At 43.5% G+C, this 24,693-nt stretch overlaps 2 protein-coding genes across 6 annotated transcripts in view; one reads left to right on the top strand and one right to left on the bottom strand.

The window, feature by feature from the left end:
* Positions 1–24,693, top strand: part of LOC116481826 (uncharacterized) — a 130,594-nt gene that overhangs the window by 18,907 nt on the left and 86,994 nt on the right. For 2 of the 3 annotated variants that reach the window (XM_032174787.2, XM_032174788.2), the window contains exon 4: positions 6,315–7,085. The exons of the other annotated variant lie outside the window; for it this stretch is intronic. In XM_032174787.2, coding sequence (XP_032030678.1) covers positions 6,315–6,656 — 342 coding nt within the window. In that variant the 3' untranslated portion in view covers positions 6,657–7,085. Of the gene's footprint in view, positions 1–6,314; positions 7,086–24,693 lie in introns of those variants that run through there. 3 annotated transcript variants of the gene reach the window in all.
* CUNH21orf62 (chromosome unknown C21orf62 homolog) lies at positions 145–23,399 on the bottom strand. 3 transcript variants are annotated; one of them, XM_032174785.2, is made up of 4 exons: positions 23,288–23,399; positions 20,267–20,347; positions 16,971–17,042; positions 145–3,975 (listed from the first exon to the last, which is right to left on the bottom strand). In XM_032174785.2, exon 4 carries the CDS (start codon positions 3,909–3,911, stop codon positions 3,252–3,254), a length of 660 nt encoding a protein of 219 aa, XP_032030676.1. In that variant the 5' UTR covers positions 3,912–3,975; positions 16,971–17,042; positions 20,267–20,347; positions 23,288–23,399; the 3' UTR covers positions 145–3,251. The 3 variants fall into 3 exon arrangements, with proteins under 3 accessions (XP_032030676.1, XP_032030674.1, XP_032030677.1); XM_032174783.2 differs by lacking the exon at positions 16,971–17,042; XM_032174786.2 differs by lacking the exons at positions 16,971–17,042; positions 20,267–20,347.

Here is a 24,693-nt window from a genome sequence, read left to right as displayed (position 1 = left end):
CTATTTCCTTTGGGTCAGGGGTCTCCTTAGTATCATCCCTTTGTGGTTGCCATAAAGATGTTCCAAGAAAGGGGTCCTAAACCAGACCCCAGGAGAGGGTTCTTGGATCTCACATAAGAAAGAATTCAAGGCGAGTCCACAGAGTAAAGTGAAAGCAAGTTTATTAAGAAAGTAAAGGAATAAAAGCATGGCTACTCCATAGGCAGAGCAGCCCACCTCCCTTTTTTGTTGGAGAGCTGGTGGTTAAACTTTTATTAACACACCACTGGCCAGAGGCAATAAGTTACTAGCCCCAGGCCAGATGGGTACCATTAACATAGTTTGTTTGACCCACATGATATTATTTAAAACAAACAAACAAAAATGCTGAATGGCAAGCCGACATTTACAAATTGTGAGAATTCACATAACAACCTGGAATTCCTCATTCTCTTGAAGGATCAGATCTGGCCCCATCAGATTTTCCTATGGCAACACTCAGTTGGAGCTGAGCCATTGTAGAGCTTCAGGTGGGGCATGCACCCTTACTTAACCACCATCCCACAACTCCCTGTTGTCCCCCAAACCCTGCAGCTAAGTGCCAAATGCCATTTATCCCCATGCCTGCGCTGTGGATTTTCTCTGCCCATTCTTCATCCCACAGCAGCACAAACTGAACCATATTTTTGGTCCAGAAATCTGAAACCTCAGGCTCGATTTATAACTAAATTAGCTTTCCTTTTCTGTTGGTTTAAGTCCCATTAACTCACAAGTATTTCTCAAAAGACTCACTTAAAACATATGTGAAAGGGCTTTGAAACTATTAAAAGCTACCAAATGGAAGATATTTATAGGAGGCATATACTTTCTAACATCATTTAATTTTATGCTTTATTAATACAAATTACTAAAATTCAATTTGTTATATTTTCAGTAACTAATGACAATGAATATATTACTAATCTTTTCACTTGTCTTTTCTTGCTTTCCTTTCTCCTCCTTTTTCCCCCTTTCCTTATCCTTTTCTTTCACTTTAACATTATCTGCAGTACAATGTCAGTAATGAGGTCACATTTTTCTATTAAAATTCATACTTTGGTCTTTGTTTTGGCCTAATTTAAACACTGACATGGGCTTATGCTAATTAGCCTGAATGGCTAAATCCCCCACCAATTAAGCAAATGTAGAAATTGCAGGTTATTTCAGTTACTCTATGTTAAGGTTAAGTGAAAAAAAAAAAAGTGATATATGTGATCTAAAGTCATCAGCCCCAGGACATCCTGTTAAGTCATGGACTATTTCTTATCATTATGGTATCATGAATGCAATAATGTTTCAAATTCATTCCACTCAAGGTTTAGACATTTGTATCACAATTGCAGTGGATTCTTTTTTCTTTTCTTTTTTTTTTTTTTTTTTGAGATGGAGTTTCGCTCTTGTTGCCCAGGCTGGAGTGCAGTGGCGCAATCTTGGCTCACTGCAACCTCCGCCTTCCAGGTTCAAGTGATTCTCCTGCCTCAGCCTCCCGAGTAGCTGGGATTACAGGCATGCACCACCACGCCTGGCTTATTTTGTATTTTTAGTAGAGACAGGGTTTCTCCATGTTGGTCAGGCTGGTCTTGAACTCCCGACCTCAGGTGATCCGCCCGCCTCGGCCTCCCAAGCCATGGATTCTTTACAGTCCACTTTAAAGGCAAGTTGCATCTCTATGAGGGAAAATTTTCTTTGTACAATAATGAATCCATTTAATTTTTTCAAAAGTATGTTGCTTTGGTTCCTTTTATCAGCACACATAAAATCATTTTGTGTTAACCATGTCATATAAAATGCCTTCACTTTGCAATCTTAACCTTCCAAATTGACTGAGCCTTAGACTTTTTTTTATAAATTATCTGTCAATAATTTGAGCACTTTTAACAATAGAAATAATGTTGTAAGTGGTGAGTAAATTCCCAGGCTAGCCCCTAATGTAGTTAAACATAGCTCGAATGGTATTCATCTAAGTTCTGATTTTTGGAGCAAGAGGAAAAGGAGAAGGAGAAAGAAGATGAAAATGAGAAAAGAAATTGGTGAAATGGTATAGCGGGGGCAAAGACAGACCATGCAAAGAAAGAAAAGGAAAAGAATGTGAAAGACTAGAAGTGAAGAACTTTCCTTGCAGTTAGGCTGTGCTCTAAGCAAATTTTGAGATAGATGCAAATGTGTTTTGTATCCTCCAATTTTCACTTCTGCATCCCTCTCTCTGGAACCCTGGTCCCCCCATTTGGTCCTAAAGTCTCACCCTATCCATGCCTGTGGTACCTCCACCCCAACAAACACAGTCTCCAACCTCTTATTTCTCAGTGCATCTATTCTTAACAAGGTATTTAGAAAAGATCAGTTTAAGAGAACCTAATTATTTATCTATTTATTTATTTATTTATTTATTTATTTATTTTTGAGATGGAGTTTCACTCTTGTTGCCCAGGCTGGAGTGCAATGGTGTGATCTCTGACTCTGTCACCCAGGCTGGAGTGTAGAGTGCAGTGGCACGATTTTGGCTCACTGCAACCTCCGCCTCCCAGGTTCAAGCGATTCTCCTGCTCAGCCTCCCGAGTAGCTGGGATTACAGGCATGTGCCACCATGCCCGGCTAATTTTGTATTTTTAGTAGAGATGGGATTTCTCCATGTTGGTCAGGCTGGTCTTGAACTCCCAACCTCAGGTGATCTGCCCGCCTCGGCCTCCCAAAGTGCTGGGATTACAGGTGTGAGCCACTGCGCCCGACCATTTTATAAAACTCACAGTTCCCAAACCTCTGAAATTGATTATTCTCTACTTAGGGGAATTCCAAGCAATTTCACAAAATGAAACAGAAAAAAATTAAGGCAGTATTTTGAAAGAAGATATGTTTCTTCGGGGTCATCTCCTAGGAGGAGCTCCATTAAGCAGTCTCTAGGGTGTATTGCTTTCTCCATTTCTGACGGGACATTTCCCTGCAGGCTTCTAGTTGCAGAGACCAAGCCTAGCTGGTTCCCAAGACATGTCCCTGGACGGAATCAAGTTGGTTTTTTGGTTTCTTTTTCTTTTGTTTTTCAAAAGTGTTCTCTCAGTTGGGCACAGAGCAGAACAGAGAGCTGGTTATTGGTATGTGTGGCTGTGTTGCAAATGGAGCCTGCAGAGAGAGGCACAGTTGTGGGTAGGGATACCTATCTCATGGCCTTATTTCCATATTCCTTCTGCAAATTATTCATCGTTTGTCAAAGTTCCAGGCAGCTGGACACAGTTATTATGTTAGTAGATAAATGTGACAACATAGCTTTTGTTGCTTGGCATTGGGAAGGTTTTAAAGTAAGAAAAGTCAGGAAAGTTGTTGGCAATGCTGGTAATGTTTTCAATACTATAGGATTTTAAGGACGAGTCCCTGTTGAAAAGAGCCATATCTAAGAATGAGATATACATACATGGCTGCCAGCCTTTGTGTAACCACATGGGCTTCTCTCTGGAGTCACTGTCCTCACTGCTATGGATGAGTAAGCTCTGCTCTGGGAAGGGATGCTTGGCCTGCATGTTGATGCGCAGCCTCTTCAGACCACAAATAGCCAGGTATTCAGTGGGGAGAGTGTTGGTGCTGCACAGGGAAAGCTTCAGGTCTTGGACCAGCGTGAAGTTCAGCAGGCGGCCCAGCGCAGATGTGTCCGTGAACCAGATGGTCAGATGGCCGTTGTAGCTGGTTCGCTCCACCGCAAGGGGCAGGATGGTTTTACAGCTGCACATCAGGTTGGCCAAACTGTAGTCACAATCCCGGATGTCCACAGAACAGCTGCAGTTCCGAATGGTGTTTTCCTTTGTGAAGATGAGCGTGCTGTTCTTCTGACCTTTGGTGAAGCAGTTAAGTGCAAAGACTCCCAGAGCGCTGATCAGAAGGAGACAGTGCCTAGGAGGTGGTGCCATGCTTGCCCAGCGTGGGCCAGCGTGTTTATCCCCCCTCTTTGTGAACCAATTTGTTGGAACTCACCTGAAAGAAAACAGGCAGCTGTATCACAACATTTCATTTGAAATACACAGCTCATGGAAAAGGAAACCCAGAAAAAACAAGTTGTAAACATTTCTTTCTTGCCGTTCTAATAACTTTTTCCTGAGCCGCAGGCAATGCTTGCAGCCCAGGCACTGGGCAAGCTCTTTTCTCAGCACCTCACCCAGAGACAGCAGCCAAACCTTTGAGCTCTGCTCATCTGAGGTGTAAAACTCCCAGTGATGTTGGCTGACAGTGAGACCAGCATGCCAACAACACAGCCAGAGCGATGCCAGAGCAGATGCCAGAGAGGAGACCTACCGCATCCTATCTACGGGCAGGGATTTGGAGCTGAGAGAGCACATTCTCCAAACATCCAGTTACGAGTATGAAGCGCCCACAAACCCCTGAACATGCACATGCTTTCCTCCCCCTCAATATCTGACTTCCTGGAATTCAGGAGACAAACACTTCTTTGTTGGATTCAGCTATCCAAGCGCTACCTATTACACAACATAGCATGAATACCAATGAAGCATTTAGTTAATGGTAAGCTTTAATTTCTAAGTAGATAAACATGCCTCCCATCCCCACCATATTCATCTGTTTGTGAGTCCATTCATCCTTTTCAGGGCCTCTTACAAATGTACCTAGGTAACTGTGGTAATAGACAACAAAAAGACTAATCACCCACCGATTAATCACAATTATTTTGACTTAGCTACTCTTATGCCAGAAGAAATTTATGAACTGATCTTGTCAATTTATTGCAGGGCTCCAAAACAAAACCATATATAAGAACTTCTAAAAAATCTAAATAAGGTAGGGATGCATGAGTAATTTAAAGAGCAACACCAATATCCAGTTTTGGGAGAAAAGCCCTACAGTGTCTGGCATATGACAGATGCAGGATCCTCCTTTGTGGTGTGATTGGAATGAGATGAGATGAGCATTATGGCAGAGTGTACCACATTTCAGTTTGGCGGAAGCAATAACATTCCCCCAATGACTGAAGAGAGAAACCAAACAATACAATTCAGTCCATCTCCATTCGCTAAGCTCCATGGGTGTGGTGGGATACTTGGCATGCGACCTCTGAGTGGGAGGGCCCAGAGCTACTGGCAGGGCCACTACACTAAGGGCCAGGGAGCAACAGATGGAAGGGTCAGTCTGAAGAGCTCAACATGTGTCCAAAGAGTACGGTGACAACAGGAAAGAGGCTAGGCAGACAAGCAGCAATTAGGGTGTAAGACGAGGCCACAGGCAATTAGAAATCCAAAGGAATCAAGGCTAAAAATGCCAGGAATCAGGTAGACAGGCAGGAGGCACAAGCCACAACCCGATGGCTGGAATGCCAGGAGGATAGAAGTAAGCTCTGCCACGTAAACTTGAACAGAGGGTGAGACATTGATTCACGGCAATTGTGACTGTATTCATGCAATCATCTCTCCCTCCCTTCCTTCCTTCAACTAATGCTTATTGGAAGATTACTAGGTGGCATGCCCTCTGCTAGCTATGGGGGTACAACTCAGAACAAGACAACCTGGGGCCCAGTCCTCATAGAACTTACGTCCTAACGAAATTGATTCTGCTTCCAATGGGCTGGGGCATCAGAGCCCAAAGCCAGGCCCATCCCGCATGTGAGGATGGAGAGGCTATAGCAGTGGGGAGGAGGCGAGAGGAGGGGGCAAACACAGGAGTTAGGCAGGGCCCAGCCTGGGCCGTGTGCCAGGCCCTGGCTTAGGCCAAGCAGAAGAAACAAAGATACAAAAGACCTGGATCCTATCCTCCAGGATTTATCCTCAAAAGAAAAAGACCAGTAAGGCTGAACTGAGAAGCACTGTACTGAACATACAGGCCGCTATGAGAACATAGCAGAGAGAGAGAGAGATTCGACGTGGGGGACTGGATAAGGCGGTTTATAGTGCTTTGTGTCTATTTTGAAGTTGGCACAGGATTTCCTTAAAGGATTCTTATTAAATGTATTAATAGGTACATTTTGTCATGAAAGAAAGAGCTTTGAGAAACGTGGAGAACAAGAGTTCTCCCTGAACAAGAGGCTTAACAGTCTTAAGCAGTGTTAGAATGTGGGCGTGTCTACCCCCCTTAGTGAGGAACGGTGAATAATTTATTAATTACAAGATAATTTTAGACAATCAGCTGTCCCAGATTCCACTGGAGGCCTCTGGGACTTTGTGTCCTGGTAACCCTGTCATCCCAGAACCAGGAATGCTGTCAATACTGTTGGCCCACCCTGACCCTAGCCTTAAAAGAAAAAAGAGGGGAGAGGTCTATTCATCAGCCTGAACCTAGTGAGAAAAGTGGCTGCCTCCCTGTTTCAGGTGCTGATCCTGTTCAGAGGCAGCCGTGGAAGAGGAAAAGAGATCAGAAGAGAAAAGGATATTGGTTTGCTGGAACATGTGGGACAAGAAGTTCCCAGAAGAATTTGTGAGCAACTTCCCAACAGTAAGGCCCTGGCTAGACCTCAGGATGGTCCCTGCCTCCTGGACATTAGGAAGCCCAAAGGCCAGAACAAAAACACATGCCTAGTGGGGGAAGGCTCACTAAGAGGGCACCAAGTGGGGCAAATACCCTTGGTAACCCGTTTATGGAGGCTGCCACAGAAATGCCAGTTGGAAATTTTCCTCCTTCAGTCTACCATGAATTTCTTTTTTCTCTTTTGAGATGGAGTCGCCCAGGCTGCAGTTCAGTGGTGCAATTTCAGCTCACTGCAAGCTCTGCCTCCCGGGTTCCAACGATTGTCTTGTCTCAGCCTCCTGAGTAGCTGAGATTACAGGCGCGCACCATCATACCTGACTAATTTTTGTATTTGTAGTAGAAATGGGGTTTTGCCATGTTGGCCAGGCTGGTCTTGAACTCCTGACCTCAGGGTGATCTGCCCACCTTGGCCTCCCAAAGTGCTGGGATTACAGGCATGAGCCACTGCACTCAGCTGTACCGTGATTATTAGTTCAAGGTTCTCTTTCACTGGGGTAAAGACCTTGAGAGAGCAGTTTTTGGGCTTTATATTCTCAATTTCCCGCACAGTGCCTAGCACATAGCAAGGACTCAACAAATTTCATTGAATGAATGAAAAAACATAGTTTACCAAATGTCAGTGTACTCAAACTCTTTTAACTGCTAGCTATAGAAATCCAATTAAGACTGACTTGGATAAAAAAAAATCTGCTCACTTATTTGAAAAATTAAGGAAGGATTTCAGGCATGGCTTGATCCAGCTACTCAAAAAAGGTTGTCAGAAATGTCTGTCCGTTTTTCAGTTATTCTTTCTCATTTGTGGGCTTCATTCTCAGATAAGATCACTCCTTCTGGGGACAAGATGGTCACTAGTAGATCCAGGTTTACTTTCTATCAGCTGAGCAACCTCTCAAGGAAAAAAAAAAAACAGAAAAAAACTCTCTTTAGCACCAGGCTGCTGGGTGTGGTGGCTCATATCTGTAACCCCAGCACTTTGGGAGGCCGAGGTAGGAGGATTGTGGGACGCCAGGAGTTCAAGACCAGCCCAGCCAACATTGTGAGACATAATCTCTACAAATAAAATAAATTAGTTGGACATGATGGTGTGCACCTATAGTCCCAGCTACTCGGGAGGCTGAAGCAGAAGGATCACTTGAGTCTGAGAATTCGGTGTTGTTTAAACCACCCTGTGGTGGTATCTGCTATGGCTGCACAGGCAGAAAGAGGGACACAAGTGCAGGTTCAGGGCAACGTGTGTGAGCACACTCAGTCCCTGGCCTCAGAGTCTCTCTGGATGGCTTCTTGCCTAGGGTGACTGACAGAGGGAGGGATGATATGAAACGGCACCTGTTCTCCTCATGACCTAACCCCAATTCTTACTCCACGGGTTCATGACAGCTCATTCTGCTGGAGACTGTGTCTTAAACCTTCCTCCCCTAGTTTCTCTCAAGTACCCCTTGTGAGCTGTGATTTCACTGGGCTTTGAACTCTTAGGCCCTTTGAGGCTGCAGTGAGCTATGATTGTATCACTGCACTCCAGCCTAGATGACAGAACAAGACCCCATCTCTAATGAATAAATAAATATGGCTGGGCACAGTGGCTCAGACCTGTAATCCCAGCATTTGGAAGACCAAGAGGGGCAGACTGCTTGAGCTCAGGAGTTTGAGATTAGTCTGGCCATCAAGGCGAAACCCCATCTCTACCAAAAATACAAAAATTAGCCAGGCGGGGTGGCATGTGCCTGTAATCCCAGCTACAGGGAGGCTGAGGCAGGAGAATCACTTGAACCTGGGAGGTGGAGGTTGCAGTGAGCTGAAATTGTGCCACTGCACTCCAACCTGGGTGACAGAGTGAGACTTTGCAACCAAAAAATAAAATAATAATAATAATGAAATAAATAACCAAATAAGTAAATAAATAAATATTAGGAGGCAAAAATACATTGGTCTCCTGAGTCGTATGCTCGGCTCAGGGGCCAATGAATGGGATCAGCCACACTGCAAAGAGTGGACTGAGAGGGTAGAAGGATGGTTCTGCAAAGGGAAATCAGGAGGCACTATCAGAAAAGGGCCAGGTAGGCAGTCAGAAAGGTTGGTGCCCACAAGACCCATGGGATGAGCATGGGTGAGCATTGCAACTTTACTCCTCTCAGTCTCAGCAAACACTAAAGCACCACTTTGATAAAATGCCCCCTAAGAGTGGAGATATATGTCTGACTTTGTGGGATATATTCAGAATTTCAAATTGGCTCCTTTACTGGAGGGCCCCTCGATTTTACCTCCCAAGAATCTTCAAGGATTTTTGCAGGGACACACTTTGGGGACTGCATTTGTGAGCGATAGCCCTGCTTACTTCCCCAAGTCCTGGCTTCACAGTGTGTTCCTTGGGGTGCCCGGGCCCTAGCTTTCTTCTGGCTTTAACCCCAGAGCCATAACTCAGATCTATACTTGAGACGGCTTCTTGCCAGGGCATCTCCTCAGCTTCTGACTTTTGAGCCTTTCACAGTTTCTTCTCTTGAGTCTTTCCCCTAATTGCATTTCCACTTTAAAAATAAAAATCACAGCCAGGCATGGTGGTTCGCACCTGTAATCCCAGCACTTTGGTAGGCTGAGGGGGGCAGATCATTTGAGGTCAGGTGTTCAAGACCGGCCTGGCCAACATGGGGAAACCCTGTCTCTACTAAAAATACAAAAATTAGCCGGGTGTGGTGGTGCACACCTATAATGCCAGCTACTCAGGAGGCTGAGGCACGAGAATTCCTTGAACCTGGGAGGTGGAGGGTGCTGTGATCTGAGATCGCACCGCTGCACTCCAGCCTGGGTGACAGAGTGAATGAGACTCTATCTCAAATAATAAAATAAAAACCACTTTTGATTTCAAATTAAGCTCACTTCCAAATTACGTTTTTAAATTGCTTTTGATTTTTAATTGCTATAAGGATTTGGAGAATGTCATTTGATTCTTCCATAATTAGTTGTTTGTCTTTTGTGTTAGGACTATGGAGCTCAGAACATCATTATTTATGACATTTCAAATCTGTTTTGGGCAAATGCTCCAAATGCTGTCCTCCCACTGACACAATATCTCCTTACTAGTAATATCTTCTTATAAACAGAACTAGTCAAGTTTGAAACATTCCTTTTGAAGCCAAGTATAAACATTATCTAAATGTTGGGTGTAATCCTAGATTGAGAAGGAATCTGTGTGGAATTTGTTTTGAAGTAACTGATGTCTGTATCTCCTCAGTTCAGAACCCTCTGTCTTTATGCAGCTAGTTGCTAGTATTGTTCTTAAGATTTCTTCAGCTGCAATACAAAAATAATACTCAAACTGATTCTGAATAGTAGCTCTGGTTTTTAAACATGTCCAATGATTTAAAGGCTCAAATATTTAATAATCATGCACAAAGGCTCAAATATTTAATAATTATGCACATAGGCTGGGTGTGGTGGCTCACACCAGTAATCCCAGCACTCTGGGAGGCCCAGCGGGTAGATCACGAGGTCAGGAGTTCGAGACCAGCCTGACCAAAATGGTGAAACCCTGTCTCTACTAAAAATACAAAAATTAGCTGGGCATGGTGGCGCGTGCCTGTAATCCCAGCTACTCAGGAGGCTGAGGCAGAATAATCACTTGAACCCAGGAGGAAGAGGTTGCAGTGAGCCGAGATCGTGCCATTGCACTCCAGAGTGAGACTCTGTCTCAAAAAAAAAAAAAAAAAAAAAATCATGCACAGTTTTTAGCAACTTGACTGAAAAATTTGGATGCGTAGACATCCCCTGAGTTTTTGTCATGGTTGCATCAAGCTACTTATTGCGTCTTACAACCTAGGTATATCAGAGACTTCTAGTCCCCATGAATGCCATGTTCTCTTCTCCTTCTTTGGCACACTGTTGGACTTTATTTCTGAGCTTCTGGTAGTGAAGTGGTGCCATGTGGTTGAGTTCTGGCCAATGGAATATGGTGGAAGATTCCACGAAGGAACCAACGGCCCTAGAAGATGGCAGAACTGTAGACAAAAGGCTGAATCCCTGAATGATTGTATGGAAGACAGCACACCCCTCTTCCCCCTTAATGGCATTAGTCTGTGATGTAAGGGAGGAACAGATCTCAATTACTCTAAGCCACTGATATCTTGAAGTTCGTCAAAGCAGCTAGCCTACCCTGCTAGCTGGGTACAATACAGCAGGTGCTAATATTGCTTTGCAACTTAGGATTTTTACATCCTCTTTTCTCAAAAGAAAATGAGAAATCAACACTTAGAGGACATTTATTGGATGCCAGGCAAATGGCCTAAGTCATGGGGAAGCAAAAATGAAGAAGATATCATCCATGCCCTCAAGGGACTTGAAGTTTGCCCAGAGAACTTGGAATGTACTCTGAGAACAAACAACTGGACAACTAATTATAAGACAATGTGATTGGTAGTTCTTAAAGATGCAGATGGAGGCCAGGCACAGTGGCTGGTGCCTGTAATCCCAGCACTTTGGGAAGCCAAGGTGGGCAGATCATCTGAGGTCAGGAGTTTGAGACCAGCCTAGCCAACATGGTGAAACCCTGTCTCTACTGAAAATACAAAAAATTAGCTGGGCGTGGAGTGGGCGCCTGTAATCCCAGCTACTCGGGAAGCTGAGGCAGCAGAATCGCTTGAACCTGGGAGGCGGAGGTTGCAGTGAGCCGAGATTGCGCCATTGCACTCCAGCCTGGGCAATAAGAGTGAAACTCATCGCAAAAGAAAAAAAAAAAAAAAGATGGAGATGGAGTGGTGGTAAGGAAGAAATGGAAAGACTCCCAAAGGATGTGCTCTTTGGACCAGGCAGAGAAGAGGTTCGAGTTAGGAAAGGCGAGACAGTGCAGATATAAGAGTCATTGGCACAGATGTCAGAATGACTAAAGTCCTTAGTATGTTTAGAGCAGGTATAAGACATCTGGAGGTCCATGAGGCTGGGGATGTAGGCAGGAAGACAGGGTTAGACAGGACCTTGCTGGTCAAGCTAAGGGATTTGGATTTTATGCTGGCAGTTACTTGGTCTCCAAACTCTTCTGATCATCACCCCATCAATAAATGATTTTAAAACCCTCCCCAATAGGTGTATCTGTTAATTTATAAAGGCCATTCACATATTACCATGCTTACATATCATCTGTATTATCAACAGTACACAAACAGTAGCACTTTTAAAAATTTGAGATGAAAAATAAATAAAAATAAAAGTTTGAATATTTTCAGCTCTACCCCACTAGCTTGGCTTGCAAACCTCCTGCGAGGTAATCTCCCTCTTTGGAGGCTCCTGCAAGAGACAAGAAATGAGATGGTAAAGGTCTGAAGCAGGAGACATCTACTTAGATCTTGTTTAAGGAAGGTAACCTAGGTTGCCAGGGAGAGACTGAATCCGGGGAGAAAACACTAGAGTCAGGACAGTGAATTCTAAATAGTTTCCTTTTGTGTTTTCCTCAGTGATTTCCATCTCTCCATTTGTTGATTCCTTCTAACTCCAGGCTCTTTGGATAAATCTGTTTCAATATCTGGAATCCTCAAGGGGATGGAGAGGACCAAGAATGTAGGATTGAGAAGGTGGTGATGAGGATGAGGCTGTCTTCCTCCTATGAGCATGCAGTGAGGACACCTGCTAGAACCTCTCGGAGGGAACCAGTGGTACAGGGAGCAGGAGAGCTCAGTGGGCAGCACAGCAAAGCATTCGTCTCGCTCTGTCTCCCAGGCTGGAGTGCAGTGGCGCGATCTCGGCTCACTGCAACCTCCCACTCCTAGGCTCAAGCAATTCTCCTGCCTCAGCCTCCCATCGCTATCTCATTCTTAGCATCCCAACACAGCTTGCCTGGGAACGCCACTCCCTGAGACATCCACTGTGAGCCCTGACAGCCACAAGAAAAACATAGCTCATTTTCTCAGAGTCAGGAGCCTCTGGGTGGCTTCATCAGACTGGCAGCAAGCCTAGCTGCTAGTAAGGGCTAGTTACAGCAAGCTATGGAGTAGGTGGAGTAGCTCTCCAATCCCCAGTTCCCCTTGATGTGCCTTCCTCTTAATTCCTTGATCATCCATTCTTTTCTTTCCAGAAGCCAGTGCTGAAAACCCGCTCACAGATTGGGATCTGATACCAGTTGGTTAGGCCTTAATCGGAATTTAAACCAACACATTCTTGTCCAAGGGTATTTGCACTGTAAGCCTTATGGCTACCTTGTTCCTTATTAGAGAGATAGCAAAGATCAAACAGAAAGTATGGGAGGAGTGTGGGGTGGAGACTCCACGCTGGGCTCCAGAAACAAGTGGTCACCTGTTCTCAGGTCCACTGCCCACTTGTCCAGGGCTGTGCAAGCCCTCTTCCTGTTGAGGTCAAGGAGGGGTGTTGGCTATTCTGTTATGTGGATGAGATGCCCACACAGGCACTGTGTGAGGGCTTTAGATGTAGGACCTTGAAATGCTCTTGAAAAAAGGGATTTTTAGCATTTTTCTTTTCTTTGGCTTTGTTCCACGAATGCACTGCAGGAGATAGGTTAGAGATAAACACTATGTAAGATGATATTTGAAAAGGGGATGATATCTTTGTTGTTTACTATTTCAAAGCTTATGAAGTTGAAAACTAATTTGGGTCCCTCCCCAATGTTTTCTTACTGTGATATGTGTTGTCTTTTATTTATTCTTCACATTCCACAACAGCACATCCTCATCCTTGGTACGAGCCACTGAATTTTCACAGGCCCTTGCAAGGATCTAATGCTGAAGTCACCATTCTGTGCAGTCTCTGTGGGTGAAGATCACTTCCCTTTCATTGTGGTTTACACAATTCATTGTGTGGGGCAGGAAATGAGTTCCCAGTAATTCTGATGTGATTGGAATCTCATTGGGTTTCTATAGTAGGAGCTAAACTATATGCTATCATCTGATATATTTGCTCATCTAGAAAAATATGAAGTAAATTCATGTCTCCATAAGTTGGAATTATGCAGGCAAAATTAGCTTCAAGTATGCAGTTTGGGTTTTGACAGGACACACTTTAAAATATTTTTGTGACTGTTCATGTTGAACTCACTAGTATATAGTTGGATCAGTCAGAGAACCTGTCTGAGTCTTATTTCTCTTGACATGGCACAGGATAATAATCCAACCACACAGGTTGCAAAAGCAAAGTAGATGCATGTGATTATATATATATATATATATGAATTGTACTATATTATTTATTTATTTTGTTTAGAGATGGGGTCTCACTATGTCGTCCAGGCTGGTCTTAAACTCCCAGGCTCAAGTGATTCTCCTGCCTTGGCCTCCCAAGTTGCTAGGATTATAGGCATGAGCCACTGCACCCAGCCTGAATAGTTCTATAGTATTATGTATATTGTAGTACTCATAAGTACTCATAGGCATACTACAATATATATAGTACTATTCATAGACATTCATATTTTGTAATATCAGAGTCATAGTGATAACAAATATATTACCATGCTCTGTGAGGGCATCCCAAAAGCCACCCCAAAGAAATCTAAAGTAACTGGTTCATTTAATGCATTACTTGTATCAAACATTTGACTAGACAGAGAACAGGCACAGCATAAAACAAAAATATCTCTCTGCATGATTTTTCCTGTAATGAATCCAATCAGATTTACAAACGTCCTCCTGTAAATTCTGAGGATTGTGAGGTCCTGAAATTATTAGTGAGCTAGTTTGGAAAATAGAAATTAATTATCTGATTTCCATTTCTACTAACTTAAATGTGTATGAAATGTTTAAAGGAACAGCAGGAATATGGGATGTGATCAAAACACTTTATTTCTGATCTCCAACTGTGCCTAATGGATGTTATAGCAGGTCAAATAATGGTCCCTAAAGGTGCCTGTGTCCTAATCCCTGGTCCCTGTGAATACGTTACCCCATAAGGCCTCTACAGACGTGATTAAATTAAGAAACTTGAGATAAGGAGATGATCCTAGATTATCTGGGTGGGCCCAATGTAATCAACAGGGTCCTTATAAGAAGAAGGCAATATGACAACTGAAGCAGAGATTGGAGCAATGTGGCTACAAGCCAAGGAATGCCAGCAGCCTCTAGGAGCTGAAAGAGGCAAGGAACAGATTTTCCCCTGGAGTCTCCAGAAGGAACCAGGCCTACTGACACCCTCACAGTAGCCTGGTCAGACTGGTTTTGAACTTCTGATCTCCAGAAGCGTAAAATAACATAGATACGTTGTTTTAAGCCATTAAAATTGTAGATTTTTTTTTTTTTTTTTTTTGAGTTGGAGTCCCGCTCTGTCACCCAGGCTGGAGTGTGGAGTGCAGTGGCATGATCTTGGCTCACTGCAATCTTTGCATCCTGTGTTCAAGCAATTCTCCTGCCTCAGCCTCCTGAATAGCTGGGATTACAGGTGTGTGCCACCATACCAGGCTTAATTTTATATTTTTAGTAGAGATGGGGTTTCACCATGTTGGCCAGGCTGGTCTCAAACTCCTGACCTCAAGTGATCTGCCTGCCTCAGCCTCCGAAAGTGCTGGGATTACAGGTATAAGCCACTGCGCCTGGCCAAGTTGTAGAAATTTTTTATAGCAGCAATAGGAAATGAATACAGAGACGATGAGGAAACCAAACCACCACATCAAACCATCCTTGTGGACCAAACCAGCCCTTCTGTATTCACAGCCCTGCAGTGTTTGCTAATTACATTATGTGGTTTATTCGTCTCATTAGCCTGGATCATTGGTAACTATTCTCCTGAAATACCAAGCTCAATGCTCCCATAGAATAGTCACACTATGTTGGACCCAGCCAAGCCCAGATGGATACATCTGGATACGTCTTATAAGTTGAGGGGGAACCATCTTCAGGTGGTTAATTGCATACATGGAATTGTTGAAGGAGAGCGAAGACGATATGGGAGGGCCCAGGGCAGGGAAGAGCAGAGGGATGGGACAGTGGCATTTGTGTCTTTCCAGCCCAAACGTATGCCTGAGGCTGAGTCCGGTCAGGTAGCAAGCAGAGGCTGCAAGAAGTGCTTTTAAGAATTCTGAGATGTGAGGCACAAGTGGCCCCCTGCCCAGGCAAGAAAGGGCAACATTGAGTGATGGACAGAAGCATTTTCTCCACTTCTGTACTGAGTACAGCTCAGCTCTAGCACAGTGAGGAATGAGGGACAGATAGCACCATTTGACCCTTTCTCAAGAACAGACTGGGGCCACCCCTGGATGTTGCTCCCTGGTCATCAAGCAACAGGGAGCCCCATGACCAAGGCAAGGGACAGTCAGCATCCAGTGGCGGCTGGGGACAGAAGCAGATGAAAGGACCATTGTGAGCGTAGGCAAGACTCCTGGGGACTCAAAGAAGCACCTGGAGGAAATTCTATTTTGTAGACATAGTGGTGGGAGGAGGCAAGGACCTGTATCAGGTAGGTGGGAGCACGAGCCAGCAGAATACAAGCTATTTGTGTTCACTTAACTTTATCTGTGCCCGCTGGCTGGTGAAGCCAGGAGCTCTTCAGGTATCAACTGGATTACTTCTTTGAGATTAAATTGATTGAATCATAGAAATAGACTAAAGTGCTCAGGAGCTTAGAAGCTGAGTAAGAACTGACTGAAAAGTAGATATTTTATTTGGAAAGCACTGAGCTCACCTGGGTATTAATTTCACCCACAATTTGCTGCCTGGATGCGGGGCTTCCTTGTTGGTTTACTGTGGGGTTTTATTAGTCCATTTTCATGCTGCTGATAAAGACATACCCGAGCCTGGGTAATTTACAAAAGAAAGAGGTTTAATGAACTCAGTCCCACATGGCTGGGGAGGCCTCACAATCATGGTGGAAAGTGAGTCGTGTCTCACATGGTGGCAGACAAGAGAAGAGTGAGAGCCAAGTGAAAGGGGTTTCCCCTTATAAAGCCATCAGATCTCGCGAGACTTATTCACTACCACAAGAACATTATTGCGGAAACCACCCCCATGATTCAATAATCTCCCACTGTGTCCCTCCCACAGCATGAGGGAATGATGAGAGCTACAATTCAAGATGAGATTTGAGTGGGGACACAGCCAAACCATATCAGGGGGTCAGGTTTCTGATGCCTTCTTGCTGATCGCGGTTTCCCCAGTCCTTAGCACAGGGCCCAGCACATAGGAGCACTGCACAACTATTTATATTATCCAAATGAGTCCCTACATTGACTAAGCCAATGAGGCATGTTATTGATCCTTGATTCCCTCTTATGCCTTTTTTGTTTGTTTGTTTTTTGAGACAGAGTTTTGCTCTTATTGCCCAGGTTGGAGTGCAATGGCTTGATCTTGGCTCACCACAACCTCCGCCTCCCGGGTTCAAGTGATTCTCCTGCCTCAGCCTCCCAAGTAGCTGGGATTACAGGCATATACCACCATACCCGGCTAATTTTTAGTAGAGACAGGGTTCCTCTATGTTGGTCAGGCTGGTCTCCAACTCCCGACCTCAGGTGATCCACCTGCCTCAGCCTCCCAAAGTGCTGGGATTACAGGCGTGAGCCCAGCCCCTCTTTTGCCTTTTACCTCCTAGGGTTGTCGAGTGTTATCAAATCAGCAAGCAAAATTCATCTTCTTCAGCGACTTTCATTGTATGGCCTAGCCAGGCAGAGAAACCAGAATGAGTTTCTGTGTATGGGTGACAGGGTGGGAATTTGAGCTTACTCTCTTATGGCCTAGCTGTGCATCATTCTTGAAAGCCACTGAATGACATCTGGTAAAATCCCAGGAGGCACCTCCAACCTCCTGTGACTTTACCAAAAGGCCTAATCTAGGTTCCTGGTTGCCTTACAACTTTCCTGTGAATCTGATGAGGATGAAGGGTGAAATACACTTGGCTAGAATGGAGACCGTGAGTCCCAAGTCAGGCCTCCAATCACTGCCCTTCCATCTTATGCCACACACCCTCCGAGGGGCGAAGGAAAACATGAGTAGAGTTAGTATATTTTGGTCTCACAGATATTTGTGAGCATCACGAAGCCATTCCCCTAATTGCTGTTGGTTGAGAGATTACAACAGCCCTTGCTGCAAAACTCCCCCACGACCTAACCTTTCAGAGTCCAATCTTGCAAAGCTAACTCAGGGAAAGCTTTGCTTAAATTACTGGGCCAGTATTATGTGAGTGTGAGGTTGCCAAGGAAAATGAGTCAGACACTAATCCCTTTGCTAGGAGATGAGAGAAAAAAAAAAAAAGGCTGGCAGACCTTTACTATTTTAATTACCTGCTTCCAGAACAATAAAAGGGAATTCAGATCTTGGACTTACAGTCGTGCCCTTCTTATATTCCCGTAAAGTACCTGCACTATTTCCTTAAGATGTAAGCTTTGGGCTTTCTTCCTTTCAACTGTGTTCAAGCTATAGTTCCGACCATTCCAGTTTGGACAAAAATAAGAATTAAAATTTCCTTTGCTGGCTTTAGTTACAAATATTGGAACCAATGAACATTTAAACCTTGTTTCTTTCTTGAAAGATTTTTCAGAGTTTTAAAATGCCTCCTGGTAATGATGACTAAAGGTAATGTGGGATCCTGGATGGGATCCTGGGACAAAAAAAGGACAATGAGTAAAATCTAAGGACATCCGAATAATGTTTGGACTTTATTTTATCATAATAATGTGTCAATACTGGTTCATTAATTGTGACAAATGTATCATACTAATGTAAGATGTTAACTCTATATAAGAACTCTCTATTATCTTCATGATTTTTCTGTAAACCTAAAACTATTGCAAAATAAGAATTTTATTTAAAAAGAGTGAATCCTGATCTCATTGATGACTCTTTGAAGATTAGTTTTGTGACAGCAGCAGAGCTCCAGTAGATAATCTGGCATCACGATTTGGGCTAAACCGGGTGCCCATGAAATAGTGTCTAGGCACAACTCCAAATGAATTCTTCAGACCTCCTGGCCACAGAGAAGATTCTTTTTTTGTTTTTTTTTAATGACCCAGAGACCAGGCGTTTCAGAGATGCAAATGTGAGGTAATCCTTTTATGGGAAGTGGATCAAAACTGGGAAAGGAGAGGCACCACGGCATGTTGTGGGGACAAGCCTCGAGGGCTGCGTTTGTGTGTGTGTGTGTGATGTCTCACTGGGCTTTCGTTGTTCTTTCTTTTTTTCTTTCTTTCTTCTTTCCCTCCCTTCCTTCCTTCCTTCCCTCCCTCCCTCTCTTTCTCTTTCTTTCTTTTTCTTCTTTCTTTCTTCTTTCCCTCCCTCCCTCTCTCCTTCCTTCCCTCTCTCCTTCCTTCCTTCTCTCTTTCTTTCCTTTCTTTCTTTCTTTCTTTCCTTTCTTTCTTTCCTCTTTCTTTCTTTTTCCTCTCTTCCTTTCTCTCTCTCTTTTTTCTTTCCTTCCTTTTTTGAGACAAGGTCTTGCTCTGTCACCCAGGCTGGAGTGCAGTAGCTCACTGTCACCTTGAACTTCTGGGCTCAAGCAAGCCTCCCAACCTCAGCCTCCTGAGTAGCTAGGACTATAGGTGCGTACCACTGGCTAATGTTTAAAATTTTTTGTAGAGACATAGACTCACTGTAGTGCTCAGGCTGATCTACAACTTCTGGCCTCAAGAGATCTTCCCACCGCCGAAAGTGTGGGGATTACAGGCATGAGCCACCGCGCCTGCCCCCATTGTGTTTTCTTATTCTCCAATCTGGACCGCATTCGTCTCATGCTGCTTATGTTGCCCTCTGTGTTTGGGGATGATTTCTGTTTCTTGTCCACTAAGAAACTACCTTCGTCTCTCTTTTTTTTTTTTTTTTTCTTTTTTTTTGAAACGGAGTCTCGCTCTGTCGCCCAGGCTGGAGTGCAGCGGCGCAATCTCGGTTCACGCCATTCTCCTGCCTCAGCCTCTCCGAGTAGCTGGGACTACAGGCGCCCGCCACCATGCCTGGCTAATTTTTTGTATTTTTAGTAGAGACGGGGTTTCACCGTGGTCTCGATCTCCTGACCTCGTGATCCGCCCTCCTCGGCCTCTCAAAGTGCTGGGATTACAAGCGTGAGCCACCGCGCCCGGCCGCTACCTTCATCTCTTATACTGTCTTCAAATCTCTCCTCTTTCATGACATTTTATTAGGCTGGGGGAATAGGTGACAGTTCTTGTTTGACTCAAACCTACTTTTCTTAGAGTGCAATATCAGTCTATTGTAAGATAAATTTTTAAAAAAAAGAGCTTTTGTAAGCCAATCTGTTATCACACAGAGCCTAGTACCTAGTTGTGTTAGATTTTTAAGCCACTCCAAAAAACCAGACTTTTGCTGTGATCATTCTATTGCAACCATTCTCATCAGGTTCATAGTGAATCCCACCATCCCCATACCAAATCCAGTGATTAATTTCCTGGTCTCATTTTGTTTGACTTCCCACGAGCATCTGACTTAGTTGCCTCCTCCCTTCTTTTTGAGTGAATAGCTTTCTGTTCCTCCATGATGTCACATTCTCCTGGTTTTCTGGCTCCTTCAATGGCCACTCCTTCCCAGTCTTTCGGCTGGCATTTGATCTTTTTTTTTTTTTTGAGACGGAGTCTCGCTCTGTCGCCCAGGCTGGAGTGCAATGGTGTGATCTCGGCTCACTGCAAGCTCCACCTCCCGGGTTCACGCCATTCTCCTGCCTCAGCCTCCAGAGTAGCTGGGACTACAGGCGCCCGCCACCACGCCCGGCTAATTTTTTTTGCATTATTATTATTATTATTATTATTATTTAGTGCAGACGGGGTTTCACTGTGTTAGCTAAGATGGTCTCAATCTCCTGACCTGGTGATCCGCCCGCCTCGGCCTCCCAAAGTGCTGAGATTACAGGTGTGAACCACTGCGCCTGGCCCTGATCTTCTTACCTGTTATTGTTGCATGTCCCCAGCTCAGTGCATGGCTGTCTTCTGTATGTGCGTCCACTCTCTTGGTGCCTGCATGCTGTTCTGTGAAGTTAAATACCACTTAGATGCTGATGGTGAACTGAGATATGTCTCTAGCTCCTGACCGCATCATGCTCACATGTCCCACATTGCATCTGATAGCTCTTTCTGAATGTCTAGTAGACATCTCCAACTTAACATGCCAAATACACAGCTCCTGATTCCCGAGAAAGTTCAGACTCCTATGAGAAATGTTACTGTATCAGTAATTCACTGTTCCTCAGCCCTGTGTTCCCAAGGCTAAGCTAGCTAAATACAGCGAATTGTCATTGATAAAGAAGCAATGTACTTTAAAATATAAAATGTGATACACATATGTTGTGTATTGAAAATTGAATGAAATCAGGAATTATCCATATTTTTATTCACTAATAGTAAGATCTAATGAGTGTTTCTTTTGTGCCAGGTACTGTTAAGTGTCTCACGTGTTTTATGTTATTTAATCCTTTCTGTAATCCTACAGGTAGATATTATGGCCCCCCCCCTTTTTTTTAGACAGAGTCTCAGTCTGTCACCCAGGCTGGAGTGCAGTGGCACTATCTCGGTTCACTGCAACCTCTACATCCCGGATTCAAGCGATTTTCCTTCCTCAACCTCCCGAGTAGTTGGCATTATAGGTGGTGCACCACCATGCCCAGCTAATTTTTGTATTTTTAGTAGAGACTGGGTTTCGCCATTTTGGCCAGGCTGGTCTCGAACTCCTGACCTCAAGTGATCCACCCACCACAGCCTCTCAAAGTGCTGGGGTTACAAGCATGAGCCACCGCATATGGTCCCATTTTCATATCAGGAAATGACACACAGGATACACAGGGAGGTTAAATAACTTGTCCAAGGTCACAGAACTAGTTAATAATGGCTAAAATTTGAACCCAGACAGCCAACTATACTCTGAAGAGTCACGGTGGAAATTACAGTGCTATTTCCTACCCCAGGGTCTTGGGCCTATTCAAGTGAGATTCCATGCATTGTATTCTATTACTAGATGATGTGGCCTTTAACCTATATGTGTATAGAACCCTCATGCTAAATGCTATGATTTGAATATGTTTCCTAAAGTTCATGTGTTGGAAACTTAATCCCCAGTGCAACAGTGTGGAGAAGTGGAAGCTTTAAGAGGTGACCTTTAAGAGGGCGGTGCCCTCATGAATGGATTAATGCTGTTATTGAGGAGTGGGTTGGTCACCATGGGAATAGGTTTCAAATAAAAGGATGAATTTGACCCCCTTTCTCTCTGTCTCTCTTATGTGTGTGCACATGCTCTCTTGCCCTTCCACCTTCCACCATGGGATGAAACAGCAAGAATGCCCTTGCCAGGTGCAGGCCCCTTGACCTTGGAATTCCCAGTCTCCAGAACCATAAGAAAGAAATCTTGGTTCTTAAGTTCATAATCAGAATAGAGGACAATATGAGCAGAGTGCTGCTTCTGCTAACATAGGTATGGAATGTGGGACAAAGAATTCTCAGAGAGTGAGCCACTGGGAAGTCCTAACTAAAATATGTGGCTACCGTACTTTTCTACTTGACACAGTCCTTGAGAGACTGAATTAGGCAATGAGTGCAAATCCTTCAGGCTTTCCCCTTGAGCGACTTGGTAGACACTCAGTTAATTGCATCACTGGGGTTCACAACCACAGCTTTGCACAGCTGCCCCTTGGTCCCATGCCCATAGAACTGTGAGGCCTGCCTGTTCTTCCCACTGGGGCCTATTGACCTACTAGCTCCCACAGACACGGACACAAGCCACTGGGCACTGAATTTTAAAAGCTGATAGTGTAGCAGCTTTAAGCAGTGAAAAATATCAGTGTGGAAAAGAAAGATGAGAAATCCAAGTCAGCTCTTGAAAAGCACTCATTTCCATAAATACTTTATTGAAACTGTTATTTTCAGAAAATGCCCAATTTCTGTCAAAAAAAAAAAAAAGTAATGAAAAGTCTTTTTTTTCCTTCCAAACATATTGCATTATTTAGTCTAAGAAAAGGCAAAAAACTTCTCAAGGATGGCTCTTTTCAGTAAAAAAATTTTCAAACAAATGAGGTCTTTTTTTTGGTATTTTTTAAGAATGGGTTTTTTATAAATATTATGCACAATGTTTTTGAAACATTTCCTATCCTCAGTATACACCAACATACTTTTTGCTAAAAGCTTTCCAAAATATGCTTATTAAACAAAGAAATATATGCAAGACTGTATATGTTCTACTCATTTTGAATTAAAACATTCCCCTCCTCATCTTGCCTTTTGCTACATTATTTATCATGCTTTTTCACTTTTGAATAAAAGACCAATTTTTTAAAAACGCGAACTATCCAGTCCAAATGTTAATGCTCATCTTAGCTTACTTTCTTTTCTTTCTTTGTTTTCTAATCAGCAAACTCTATAAAGCCTGGTGTGTAAATAGGCAGTGAATATAATATTATTAAAAGATAAAACAGAGCAAAGAAACAGTATCAGCTGGTGTTTTGGGAGTTCCCACTTTTCTTTGTTTGGGATCACAATAAGGAAAAGAGATATCATATCTCTTTTCCTTAATTGTTATTTAGCATTGAAGACTAATGGAAAAGTCTAGCCAGATGTTTTAAAATAGAGACAAGATTTCAAGGAGCTATCTGTTATATTAGCCTTAAGTGAGTTTATCTTTTCAGGGTTTAAATGAGAAGACCATTTCATTCTTTGCCTAATGCACTGAAAATCTTTCATTTTAAAGGCAGGATCTCAGTAAAGAGGAATTCATATGCCTGGAAGCCTAAAAAAGTGTTTCATAGTGAAAGCCACTCATACATGTACATTATGTTCAGGAAATGCAAATGCAACAAGAAAGTGACCCTGACAATGGTTCTTCCAACCGTCACAGTTTCTGCCATGCAGCAGAAATTCTGAAGCTCTTAAAAACTGTCAGACTAGACATACTTTTTAAAAAAGAAGAACAGAGAAATTACTTACATCTGAGAGTTCCACCGTGAGGCCTCGCCTCTCCACTCCACAGACCTCTGCCTGGCCACGGATCCTTCACCCTGGCTTGACAGCTGGTTTAATCTGCAAGCCAGGGTGGAATGCGTGGTCTTGCACTTGCTGTTCTTTTCCGTCTTCAGAGGGCCAGTGGCCTGGTCATTTCCATGGCAACCAGGAAGAAGCGGCTGGCCTACCAGTCTCATTAACTACACACAGGAGAGAACCTGCCTTGGTGACTGCTGGCCACTCTTTTGGGGTTCTAAACTGGGAAGTTTCTAGAAGAAACTGAGGAGACTGTTGCTGTAGGCTGATCCCAAAGGATTGACACAAATGGAAGAAATTCTACTTTAGCAGGAAATTGAATGGATTACATGTAGAATACGGAGACTCCTTGATACTTTTACTTTCATGATTTATTCCACCTTTTTTGGTCTGATGAATTGTTACTTATGGTAAATGCCTGCACTACTGTAAAAAGTGTCCTATCATAGTTGTTTTAAAGAAAAAAAACTCATTTGAACTCCAAAGACAGACATTATTCTCTCTCTCTTTTTTTTTAAATTTCATTTAAAAAAATATTAGAAGCCACAAAACCAATAAATAGGTAAAAATTATTCTATGTACGTTAACTGATAGTCCATGTGGGCTTCTATAACAGAATACCATTAGTTGGGTAACTTACAAACAACACACTTATTTCTGTAGGCTGGGAAGGCCAAGATCAAGGCAGGTTTGTTTTCTGGTGAGAGTCTGCTTCCTGGTTCATAGATGGTACCATCTAGCTGAGTCCTCACATGGTGGAAGGGAGACAACTGTGGTTTCTTCAGCTTCTTACAAGGGCACTAATCCCATTCATAAGGGCTACACCCTCATGACATAATCACATTCCAACATCTCTACCTCTTATGCTATCACATTGAGGATTAGGTTTCAACATATGTATTTTAAGGGAAGATAAATACCTGGGCCTTAACAACTGATGAGGTCTCACTAAATATGGGAAAAAAAGATAAGGCAGGGGTTCCCAATCTCCAGGCCATGGACTGGTACCAGTCCATGCTACAGCAGGAGGTGAGCAAGAGAAGAAGCTTCATCTGTATTTACAGCCACTCCCTATCACTCGCATTACCACCTGAGCTCTGCCTTCTGTCAGATCAGCAGTAGCATTAGATTCTCACAGAAGTGAATTGAGAATGCTATTCTATTGTGAACTATTGTGAACTGTGCATGCGAGGGATCTAGGTTGCGTGCTCCATGTGAGAATCTAATGCCTGATGATCTGTCACTGTCTCTCATCACCCCTAGATGGGACAGTCTAGTTGCAAGAAAACAAGCTCAGGGCTCTCACTGATTCTACATTATGGTGAGTGGTATAAGTATTTCATTATATATTATAA

The sequence above is a fragment of the Hylobates moloch genome, unplaced genomic scaffold (assembly GCF_009828535.3).
Source record: "Hylobates moloch isolate HMO894 unplaced genomic scaffold, HMol_V3 SCAFFOLD_14, whole genome shotgun sequence".
Taxonomy (NCBI): Eukaryota; Metazoa; Chordata; class Mammalia; order Primates; family Hylobatidae; genus Hylobates; species Hylobates moloch.
The sequence above is the reverse complement of the archived record's forward strand: the minus strand, read 5'-3'. Positions and strand labels throughout refer to the sequence as shown.

Coding starts and splice junctions, on each gene's coding strand:
- CUNH21orf62 (XM_032174785.2), bottom strand. CDS start 3,911: ATGGCACCACCTCCTAGGCACTGTCTCCTTCTGATCAGCGCTCTGGGA.